The sequence below is a fragment of the Physeter macrocephalus genome, chromosome 7 (assembly GCF_002837175.3).
Source record: "Physeter macrocephalus isolate SW-GA chromosome 7, ASM283717v5, whole genome shotgun sequence".
NCBI classification, from domain to species: domain Eukaryota; kingdom Metazoa; phylum Chordata; class Mammalia; order Artiodactyla; family Physeteridae; genus Physeter; species Physeter macrocephalus.
In genome coordinates, this window is record NC_041220.1 from 141,849,830 (window position 1) to 141,861,831 (window position 12,002).

At 60.3% G+C, this 12,002-nt stretch overlaps 1 protein-coding gene across 1 annotated transcript; it reads right to left on the reverse strand.

Annotated features, from left to right (window-relative positions):
- Nucleotides 1-231: 231 nt before the first annotated feature.
- On the reverse strand, nt 232-1,757 carry PSAPL1 (prosaposin like 1). The gene is given in 8 exon segments (XM_024119493.1): nt 232-518; nt 521-1,024; nt 1,027-1,077; nt 1,080-1,252; nt 1,254-1,380; nt 1,383-1,504; nt 1,506-1,619; nt 1,621-1,757. Coding segments are annotated over 8 exon segments (1,515 nt in total).
- Nucleotides 1,758-12,002: the final 10,245 nt, after the last annotated feature.

A 12,002-nucleotide genomic window follows, 5' to 3' on the forward strand; every position in this document is an offset into this window, starting at 1 on the left:
CTGCCATCAGCTGACCCCCTGGGCTGTCCCCGTGGGCTCGTACATGTCACATTTTCCTCTCCCTACTTAGAGCACAGCACAGCGAAGGAGAGTCGGGGCAGTGTGCTGGGCGGCGGCAGCGCGGTCAGCTTGCTCCAGTCCACCTTGTAGAGTTCCTGTGGGATTCGGGGAGGTGAGGGCCTCCCAGGGGCCGGGGGGTGCTGGCCGGCGCCGGGTCTCGGGCGGCCGTGGTCACGCGTGCTCTCGGGCGTGGGAGGGCGCCTCTTTCCACGCGTGGCTCTGGCAGCGCTCCGCGGAGCCGCACGTCTCGGCTGCCTCCTGGCTCTTGCACCGGAAGCTCGGTGCCAGGAGGCTCCGGTCGGCGCCCGGCAGCGCTGCCGTGGGAGCGCGGTAGGCCGTCTTCGTGCACAGGGCCGTGGGGTCCATCGCTTCCCTGAGGGTCTCGATGAGCACGGGCCGGTAATCGGTTACGCGGTGGTCGCACTGTACCGTGAGGGGCAGCGGCAGGGTGCTGCAGACGCCTTGAAGGCCCTCAGGGTGCGGTGCTTGGCGCTCTACTGCCCCGGGTTGTGGGCGGACACGCCAAGCAGCCGCTTGCATCCCCTGCGGAAGCTGCCCCGGTGCTCCTCTCCCAGCGGGGGCGGTGGCAGCGTCGTAGGACCCTCGTGGGCCGCCCAGGCCCGCCTCCGCGTGCCGCACGGCCGCATGCACGTGCACAGCTTCTCTGGGGTGCCTCTGGTCAGGAGCTCCACCGAGGAAGGGCTGTAGGCGTCCAGCAAGTTGACGCACTTCTGGACCACGGGCGCGGGTAGCACCGAGCACACACGCTCCAGGGCGTGGCCGATGGTGACCTTGCTGCTGTTGGATTCCAGCCGCTGGTCCAGCTTCTGGACCACCGGCAGACGCACTTCCCAGGGCACGCCCGCCTTCATCTGGACCTCACCCGTCTTCCTCGGCGACGCCAGCTCCAGCGAAGGGACCCCGTCCACAGCAGCCACGTGAGCCAAGCGGGCCCGTTCCTTCGCTCCTCACGGAAGCCCTCCTTCCTGCACATCTCATTTGGCGTCCTGAGCCTCGGGGCTGCTCGGGAGGGGCAAAGGACTGGCAGATGTGGTTCTCGCAAAGGAGAGTCAGGCCCGGCCCCAGGGACTTGCCCTGCTCCCCTGTGGTCACCTCCACCAGGGTGGACAGGTTGGGCCCAACGGCATCCTGGGGCCGGGTGACCGGCCAGACACAGTCCTGGCACACTGCTCACAGGAATCCGTGGCGGTCGGAAGCTGAGGGGCCCGCTGGCCACGAATGGGACTACCTCCTCGGATGCGTCCTCCTCGGAGGGTGGTCCCGGGCTGGCCGGGAGCCTCCGCAGCGGCTGGCACACGCCTGTGCCGGGGCGCTGCCCGGGGCTCCACCGAGCACGCTCGGGACGGTCGGGCCGTGGGCGTCCACCATCCCCTTGCACTTGGCCGAAGACTCCCGGCTGGGAGTCTTTATCACCACAGCCGGGATCCGTCTCCATGGCCTCGGGGTTCAGTCCATTGCTGGCAGCGGCCGCCTCGTCCAGGCACGCGGCGCAGGGCGGGGACTTGGCAGTGGGCTAGCTCCAGACGGCAGCCTCGCTGCCCCACGGACCCGCACCTCGGTGCCACCTGCAGCCCGATACCGCGCCGCCGAGCCCTTGCACGTTCCTCAGGGCCAGAGGTGGAGCCGGCCAGGGTGGCACCCAGGATGCCGGACAGGAGAAGCAGCGCACAGAGCATGACGCTCTGTCACTGGCCAGCTCCACTGCCGTCCACCTGGCGGCTGCTGTAAACCCAGCGGTCCCGCCTGGCTCCTGAGCAGTGTCACGCCCTCCTGGCAGCCTGACCCATCACCCCGACTCCCTGAAGCCCCACAGCCGGGTGCAGGGCGCTTCCCCCTGGAGCGCCGTCCTTCCCTCTTTCCCCGGTATAAACGCTCACTCATCTTCCAAAACCCAGCTCGTTTTTGAATGAAGCACAACTCAAAGGTCCAAGAGCCCTTTCCTCGAAGCCCGTCTGCCCTCCTCCCCACAACTCATCTTCGCATCCTGATTTGTCCCCGTGGCTGGGTCCCCTCCTAGAATGTGAGACCCTTGGGGGAATTTTTGTCCCCCTCTGGGGAGTCCATAAAGGCGTTCTATCCTTTTGATGCCAGAAGATTAAGTGAATTTAATTACTGACCACCTACTGAAGCTCTCTTTTCTACATCTGGCCTTGAAATGACTTGCCTGGCCGGCTCTGCTCCTGGCCCTGGCCCTGGCCCTGGCCGGCGATGCCATGCGGGGGACCCCCGTGGCTTCATCTGGGATGAGAGCACCCATCGGCCACCCAGGATAGCCACGTGTGAGGAAGCCACCAGAAAACGGGTCCCTGGGCCCAGGCAGTTTCTTCCTTCTGGAAACTTGGCTGAACGTGGGCTGGTCCACAGTTGCTATGGAAGTGCTGGTTGAAAGTACACATACGCGAAAGGAATTTCTTTCATCCCTGAGTCGCTCTTTATCTTATTATTTTTCTTCCTTAGTTTTTAAATGAACTATCGAGCAAGAGAGTCAGCGCTGGGGAGATACACACAGGTGTCCTGAGTTGGACCTGTTCATTCAAATGGAGAATTCCGGAGCTAGCCTGGCCTTTGGCCTGATTTCCACACAGCTCAGCGCTGCCATGGGGCCTTCCCAGGGGTGGACGGGTCAGGGGCCTGGGGGTAGGGGCTCCCCTGGGGCCGCCCGAGTCCCTCGGTGGGTGTGAGCCCCCTGGGTGGTGCCATCTCTCAGATTCTGGGGCTCTGAGTGTTCAGAGGGGGGCATCGCGCACCCCCAGCTATGTGGGTCAGGCCTTGGGGCCTGAGACTGCAGCAGCCTCGGTGGAGGAATGTGGCCGGTTGGTTCCATTCGCCTTCCTTCGGGGTGCGGGGCTGGGAAGGGCGTATGGAAGACAGGGTTTGCTGAGCTCTTCCCACCAGCCCTGGGACTGTGGTTCCTTTGGACCAGAGGAGGGACGGCCTTTGGGATGAAGTGAGCCTAGGCGAGCGGCTGCCTGGCTCCCGGGTTTCACCGGAAAAGGTGGGGCTGGAGGCGCGGGTGCCCCACCTCCTGTTCCCTGGGCCAGGCACTTCAGCACACTTTCCGGGTGCCTGCTCTTCATTCAGTGCATCGCCTGAGATTCCAGAGCACCCACTGGCATCCTGTGAGGACTGTGGGCGTTGGAAGCAGCAGGGCAGGAGGCCCTGCCCCGTGGCCTGGACCAGCCTGTGCCAGGGCCCTGGCCAGGCAGCCCCTGGCCTCCTGCCCAGCCCTTACCACTGCTGCCTTGGTCTCTTTCCCCCAGTGCTGCCCTTCCCAGAGGCCCAGAACCTTCTCCTCACTGATGAAACACAGAATTGTTTTTTATTTTAAAAAAGTATATGGGAGACTTTTCTCTTGGGCTTTCTAATTTTTTTAAAAAAATTATTTATTTATTTATTCATTTATTTATTTATTTTCAGCCGTGCAGTGCGGCTTGCGGGACCTTAGTTCCCTGACCAGGGATCGAACCTGGGCCACAGGCAGTGAAAGTGCGGAGTCCTAACCACTGGACCGCCAGGGAATGCCCTCTAAATTTTAAATTTTTATTAAAAAAATTGCATGTATACAGGAGAAGGCACAGATTCTAAGTGTTTAGCTCAGTGAAGATCCACAAACCGAGCCAGCACACAGATCCAGACAGAGTATCAATTCCAGGCAGCCCCCAGTGCACCTTCCGGCCACCCCTGCCCCGACCCCTGCCTGGACCCGGACTGTTTCCTGTCTGGCTTCTTCGGTGCAATATTGTGCCTCTGAGATCCATCCGAGCTGCTGGGCAGGTCCTCATTTCTGTGCAGAATCTGTTGGGTGAGTTCACAATTTATTAATCTAGTCTACCCTCGTGGGCATTTGAGTCATGTCCAGTTTGGGGCTGGCATGGACGGCACTGCTCCCAACATCTCTGTGCACATCTAGGGGCGCGCGTCTCCCCATCTCTGCTGGATTTTCTCAAGGAGCGGAATTGCGGGGGTCAGCGGGCAGACGTCCGGTAGATGCCGACGTCCGGATTTCCCACGGTGGTTGTACCAGTCCCCACTCAGCAGCGTTCGGAGAGTTCTGGTTGCCCCACGTGTGCTTTGTTTGGGGGAGGCTAGGTTTTATTCTGATGTAATTTCAAACTTAGAGATCCATTGCAAAAATAGAGCAAGGAGCTCCTGGCCACCGTCACTGAGGCATGTTTGCCCCATTGGCTTTGTGGTTTCCCGTCCCCGCTTTCCTCTCATCCACCCGTCCGTCCTCACGCGTTTATATTTACAGATACTTTCTTCCTAACCTGTGGAGAGTATGGAGACGTCGGGGCCCGTAACAACCAACCACCGGTGTGTGTTTCCTGAGGACAAGCACATTTTCTCAGATAATCACAGTGCCTTTATCAACGTCACGGACTGTAACGTGGACACAGCACTGTTGTTTAACCTGTAGCCCATGTTCAAACTGCACAGCGGCCCCAGCTCTGCTCTGTGTCCGTGTCCCAGCTCCAGGGTCACGGGCTGTGCGTGCTCGCCGCGGCTCCTCGGTCAGCTTTCGTGCGTCTTTAGTGACACGGGAGTCCAGGCGGGTTATTTTGCAGAATGCCCTCCCCCTGGGTCTGCCCAGGTTTCCTCGCAGGCGGATGGGGCAGGATCCCTCTGTGTGCCACGTGAGGAGAGCGGTTGTGAGCCAGCACAGTGCTCCTGACCTGGGGCCACGTGCTGAAGATCGGCCTGTTTCTTCCTCTGTGAAGTTACTGTTTCTTTTTTGCAATTAATAATATTTAGAAAGGTACGTTGCGAGTATGTAACTCTTGTGTCCTCACCGAATGTTTACCCACTGTTAGCATCTCTGATCATTTGCTAACCCATCTTCCCTCTGTAGTTATGCTGGAATTCTTCTGTAAAAAAGAGTTGTTCCTTCTCTCCCCCACTCCTTTCCTTCCATCCTGCCTTCCTCCCTGCCTCCCTCCCTTCCTTCCTATATGGACTCGTGAATGTTTATTTTATTTAATAGATTGTAATCCATATGATTTCTCTGATGCCTAAATGGCTTCAGATCAGATCAGCGGGTCCCTTTGAGCTTGCCTGTGTGTCTCTGACATGTGTCCACCATTCTTGGAGCACTTCTGTGCTTCCTGGGGCACGGGGTCCGTGCGTGCTGGGCAGATGCGCCAGGCACTGACGTGGTGGCCCCAGGCCCTGTCACCCCGGCAGCCGGTCCGCACGGCTCTGATGTCACCCTGCAGAAAGCGCTGGAAGTGATACGACCAGCGTTCACCCTCCACCCACAGCTCTGATGTCACCCTGCTGAAAGCGCTGGAAGTGATACGACCAGCGTTCATCCTCCACCCACAGTCCAACAAATGGCAGCAACTGCTGTATTTTTTATAAATTCCATTAGGTTAAAAAAATTTCTCTGGAAGTTATTTACTTTTTCTTCCCAAGTAGAGATAAGCCCGGTCCCACTGGGATTGGGGGGCGAGAGGGGGGTGTTATGTGGGTGGGACCCTTATGTAGAACCAAGGTCAGGAGGGGACGCACAGGAGGTGGGGATGGAGCTTGCTGGCCACCTGCTTGCAGGAGGACCAGCTTGGAGAGGGCGGGAACCAGGAAGGTTTTGACGCCTCAGAGGACAGAAAACGTGGCACATTTCTCAGCACTTCGCCCAGCCCCCTGGCCGTCATTTCACCACCAGCCCCCAAGGCCGCCCTGCCGTGTGGGCCGGAAGGAGCTGTCCCCAGGTACATGGTGACAGCTGCTCGCACTTCTGCCCTCGCAGAGCGACAGAGGCTGCAGCGTGGCGGGGCTCCCCAGCCCGTGTTCTGGAATCTGAGCACAGCGGTGCCCGCTTTTCCCAGCCCTTCCTTCATTCTGCTGCGGCCCTGCCCGCTGCTGACGCCCCCTCGCCCCTCCCAGGGCCACTTCTCTTCCTCTTGGCCCCTCCTGCCTCTTCTGGGTGACACTCCTGTCCCTGCCCAGGACCTGCCTGCTCTGCCCGGCCGTGCTGGGACCCAGGGCCGGGATTCATGCAATCCCTCGTTTCCCGTGTATTTTTGCAGCCCCTGCTGTGAGCTGGGGCTTCACAGGGAAGGAGATGGAGGAGGAGCGGGTATTCGGGCCCTGGGGACAAACCATGGACGAGTAAATGCCAGTGACCCTTCTAACGCCAGGTGGAATGACTGCCGTGCAGGGAAGCGGGACAAAGGCTAAACCGGGGCGCAGGGCTGGGCGGCCCGAGCACAGCGCTTGGATACAGTGAGCACCCGGGGAAGCGCCGCGGTGGGGGGCGCCGAGGCCGGTGGGGGGCGCGCGCGTGCTCCTGCGGGCGCGGCGGCCAGGCCGGGGGGCGAGAGCGTGGGGCGGACGGGCCTCCGGAGCCAGCGGGCGCCCTCACGAGGCTCGTTGTTGCTTCCGAGAAGCGGAGGGCGCACTGACCCAAGAACCGTCTCTGTGAGGTCTGGGGACAGAGGGCGCCCCGGTGACGGGCATGGGCGGGGAGCCCAGGGCCAGGGTCGGGGCGTCCTCCAGGAGAGCACCCCAGCCCACCAGAGAGCCCCCGGGAAGCCGGGCCCGCCCCGCAGCCAGGCCTCCGCAGCACAGAGGCCCAGGCTGGCCCGGCAGAGCCGCGCAGGGAGCGGAGGCGGCCAGGGCGAGGTGAGGGCTGCCAGGGAGCTGAGCGGGAGGCCGGGACTCGAACCTGAGCCCAAAGGGGTGTGCGTGTAGGTGAGCCGGGCAGAGCTAAAGGGCAGGAGGAGGGGCCGTGGGGTCCCTAAGCAGGGCTGAGACGAGGCGAATGCCGCGATGCCATCGGAGCATCTTCTGAGCCCCAGAGAGGAGCTGGACCAGCAAGTCAGCCGAGCTCAGATCGGCCCTGTGCCCCCAGCTCCCAAGGACGGGGCCAGCTTGCCCGCGCCGCCCCTCGCGTCGACACGCGCGCGCTCTCGGAGGGGTGGTTCCCGGGAGTTAGAGGCTACAGGGTGATCGTCATTTCACACATGCGTGATGTGGAGGGCAGGCGGGCTCGGCATCTCCCGCTCCAGCTGAACCTGACGTGCCCACCGGGGACTGGCTGCCCTCAGAGAGCCCCGCTGGGGGCCGCGGCTTCACAGTAACAACCGAGGAAGAGACCACGGCCCCCGCCAGAGTCTGAGGACAAGGTGTTGGGAGGGCCGAGCTGGGCGGGGGAGGGAGGGGTCCTTCCTTGCCTCTTTCTTGGCGTCCTTGGCTTGGGGCTGCGTCACTCCAGTCTCCGCCTCGGTCATCACGTGGCCTTCTCCCTGTGGGTCTGTGTCTCTCTGTCCAGATTTCCTCTTCTTATGAGCGCATTAGTCATCAGAGCAGGGCCCGCTCGAGTCCAGTGTGACCTTACCTCAGCCAGTTTCGTCTAGAAAGGCTCTACCTCCAAAATAAGGTCACATTCATAAGTCCTGGGGTTAGGACTTCAGCCTGTCTTTTCGGGGACACGATTCATTCCATCCGCAGCAGAGAGGTTCTGGGCACTGCTGACCTTGACCTTAAACACTGGCTGTGGTTTGGATCCAGCCTTGGCCCTGGGCAGCCTGGGGCGGAGACCCCCCTGCACGGAGAGCCTCTGGGGTTGGGGCGAGGTACCCGGGTGTTGGTGGAGCACCCGTGACACGCCAGCCACTGGACGCGTTTGTGAAGCTCTTCTGAGCCCCTGGCGAGTCTCGTAGGTTGGGAGTTCGGCTCCGGGACACACAGGCCTGAGCGGCAGGGGCCTTTGAAGGGCAGCCCCTAGTTCCTGGTCCCGACGACCCAAAAGCCTTGGGAGGCACTGGATCTTCCAGCCCCAGTGGCCTCCACCTCCAGGCACTTAGGACCCCTGTCTGCAGGCTGCGGAAACACAGACCCCAGCGTGGGGGGGCATAAAGAAGGGAGGCCAGAGAAGCCAGGAAGCGTGGGGGGGCGGGTGTAGACACAAGTGTGTGGGACTCCGATGGCCAGGGCCTTCGACACGCAAGCCTCCGGAGCCCGGAGACCTTCCCTCGCGGGCCCAGGACGTCGGTGTTGGCTGAGGGTCTCCCCGTGCCCAGCAGCTCGGGGTGGTCCTGTGCGCCTCCCCCCGAGTCCTTGTTCCTCCTGGCAAATCCCGCAGCTCGCACAGGTACTTTCCCGCAGGCGCCCTCCCGCCCGGTGGAGTGTGCCACCTCCCCAGGCCAGGCTGCAGCTCCAGGACGGTCTTAGCATAACAAGCCCCACTCGGCCGGCCTGCCCCAGGTGGCGGCTGCAGGAGGGGCACCTGAGGGAGCTGGCAGGGCCTTCCCGGCAGGTGCAGTAGGTCATCTCATCCTCACGGGCGCAGGGAGAGGCTGGTGATGTGGGCAGAGTTCCTCTTACTCTGTTAGAAGAGGGAAAATAAGAAGATCCTAAGGGCAGACGGGCCACACCGAGTCTCTTTCGCTTTACTTTCACGCGCATATTCAGCAATTGTGTATTGAGCCCCTACTGTGGGCTCAGTGCCGCTGTTCTAAGTACTGGGGACATTTGAATGAATGAAACAGACAGAAAAACCCCACGTTCCTGGAACTAGCGAGAGGAAGCAGAAATTAAACAACAATTATAATACATAAGGAGGTGTTGTAAGATGGGAAGAGGTGATGAGTGAGAGGGAGGGAAATTACATGGGGTGGGGTCAGAAGTGGGGGTGATCAGAGATTCAACAATATCAGGGTAAAAACTTGAGAAGGTGTGGCTGAGAACCAGGTGGGTGTCTGGGGAAAGCATGCTCCAGAGGGACTGTGCAAAGGCCCTGTGGCAGCTGGGTACAGGAACAACAAGGAGACTACACCGGTCAGGAAGAGTTAGAGGTCACTGCAGTGACCCAGGTGAGACCCAGGTGAGGGTCTGAGTGGCAGGGGTGGGTGGCGGCCGTGGATTCTGCATCTGTTTGAAGTTAGAGCCAACAGGATGTGCTGCCGGTTTGAATGTGAAACGTGAGTCGGAGGAGCCAGGGACCAGCCACATGTTTGACCTGAGCAGCTGGGAGCTGGTCTGGGGGAGGCGGACCCAGGCAGGCACACCTGTCGGCCTGTTGTTGTGACATCCAGGTGAGAGGCAGGTGCCTGACCCAGGGCATGGCGTGGAGGACAGGGAAGGGACACCGAGGACGGGACCTTCGCCCGGGGTGGTGAGGCAGGGGAGGAGGGGATGGGGGGAGGCCTTCCTCCCAGGGGTGGGTTGGGGGACGGCAAATGGTGACCTCTGGATGGAGGTGACAAGGGTGAGAGCGGCTTTGGGACAGGCAGTCGGGGCTCAGCGGGGAGGTCCAGGCCGGCCTGAAAGTGTGGGCATCGCAGCCTCTGGGTGGTCTTTGAGGTTCCGAGGTTGAGACTATGCCAGGCAAATGGGGGAGAGGAGCCACGGTGGATGGGGGAGGGGGGCATGGAAGGGATTTGAAGATTTCGACTGTGGCGTGGCTGCACTTCCGCCCAGCTCTCCAGACCACCTCCCAGGAGGACCCGATTTCTCTCCTGGGAACCCAGCCTGCGGCATCCTCTCCATCCGTCCTTGTGTTAGTTTCCCGGGCTGCATAACAAAGCAAGCTGGGGGCTTGAGCGACAGAAGTTTATTGTCTTCAGTTGTGGAGGCCAGAAGGCCAAGATCAGGGCGTCTGCAAGGTTGGTTCCTTCTGAGGCTGTGAGGGAGCCTCTGTTCTGGGCCTCTGCCCTGGCCTCTGGGGGGTTTGCTGGCGATCTTTGCTTTCTAGAAGCATCACCCCCATCTCTTCCTCCATCTTCACATGGCCTCCTCCCTGTGTGCCTGTCTACGCAGATTTCCTCCTTTTTAGAAGGACACCAGTCATGTTGGATAGGGGGCTCACCCTATTCCAGCATGACCTCATTTTAACATTTCCTCGTTGAATTATCTTGGCAGCTTTGTCAAAAACTCAATTGACCATATATGGGTGGCTCTATTTCTGGACTGTCTGTTCTGTCCACGGAGCCATATGTCAATTCTCCTGTCTATACCGTACTGTCTTGATTATAGTAGACCTTGAAAGCAAGCAATGTAAGTCCTCTAAAGTTCTCCTTTTGTAAAATTGTTTCGTCTATTCTAGGGCTTTTGCCATTTCCATATGTAGGATTGTGGGATTGCCGTCCTGCCCACGGGCTTGTGCAGGGCCTACCTGCGCCAGGTGCTGTGCTGGGCCCGCCCAGGTACGCCCCTGGGTGGTCCTCCCCGCAGCCCAGAGGGAGGCATGTGCCTGCCCCATTTCAAGGTGAGATCTGGTGGTTTAAGAACCTGCAGGTCACAGAGACCGCTGGGGCCAGGGTGTGCACCAGGCAGCCGCCCTCTGAGCCCCCAGGCCCCGCGGCCTTGGCTCCCTGGAGACCCTCTGCCTTCCTCCTCTCTCCACGCGCTGGGTTCTTTGGATCCCGTGGCAGCCGGGGGAGTGGAGCAGAGATTAGGGCTATCCTGGTCTTCCCACTGAGGAAACCGGGGCCGAACGCTCCCAGGCACGGGCCCCAGTCCTCCTGATCCGGGTCATTCTCTCCTCCTTGCATCCCGAAGGGCCTGGCAGGGCACTGGGGAGCCATGGGAGCTACTGAGCACAGGAGGGCCTTGCTCTGGGGGTGGGGTGGGGCTAGACAGGCCCGGGCTCTGCTGGGAGACTGGCTGGCTGGGGGCACACAGGCCCTGCTCACCAGGGCACGGCCAGAAGACCCCTCCTTAGAGGAGGGGGCGGAGGCACTTCCTCTACTGGTGGAAGGGCCGCCAGCCACTGTCCCTGCCCCCTCCCAAGCAGCCCCGATGCCGCAGGAGGAGCTTCCCTTTCGTTCTGGGAGGAGAGGGTGGGTCTGTGAAACAACTGACGAGCCTGGACGGAGACGCCTGGCTGAGAGCCCCCTTTCTGGGCCCCCAGAGGGGCTGTCGGGTGGACAGTGCTCACCGTTGGGGCCTGATGTCCCCAGGGCTCCGGCTCATGGGACCCACCTCACGGTGCCTTGTCCTCCCCTTAATTGGTCACTTAGGACACGCAGGGCCCTGTGCTAGCTGTTCACCCCTTGAATACGGTCACCGCTTCTCCAGGACCACCTTGTGGGGCAGTATCGCAGTGTCCATTCTCACCCATTTCACAGATGAGAAAACTGAGGCTTGGAGAGGTCGAACCACTCTCCTCAGGTTCAGCCATCATCTTGGATCCTGTCACTTCTAATTTGTTTGTTAATCCCATCTTGGAAAATGTCCTATTTTCCATGGAGGGATAGACGCACAGTTGACAAGTAAATGATTCCACACGTTGGGAATGTGGACTTCAAACCATGGCAGTCAGAGCCAGCATTTGGGGTCCTCCGGGCTCCACATCCAGGGAAGCAGGCTCAGGACAGGAATCCCGGCTTCTGCCACCTGCCAGGAAGACGCTGCTGCCATCAAAGATGGCTCCTAACATTAAAACATTGCAGTTATGGAACAGGTCAGGCCATGGGAAACCATGTCACCGACTCCTTTATGTTCGTGGACATTAGGCAGATGTTAACGTCTTGTATACGTGTTGCAGATTGTTGAGAGCAGTGAAGCATTGCAGACACAGCCAAGGCAGTCCGTCCCCCGCCCACGTGACCCCCGCACTCACTCTGATGTGTTCCATCCTCACCCGTGTTTTCATGGTTTCACCATATCTGTCTGCGTCCATAAACAAAGGGTGCCGTTGCGTCGTGCGCCTTAAATCTGCACCAGTGGTCCCACGCTGGATGTCTCTGCTTGTGGCTTGTTCTTCTTCACTCAGTGCTGTGTTTATGAAATGGATCCCTGTTGATAGGTGGGATTCCATTGTATGGATAACCCACAGTCGATCTGTTTCCCTTCAGAGGGACACTGTGTTTTGTTCCTCCCACTTTTTTTGCTATTTTGGCCATTTCCACAGCCAACAGCCTTGTGTGGGTCTCCCGGCGCGTGGCGAGCCAGCCAGGATCTCAGGTGTGGTCCTCTGG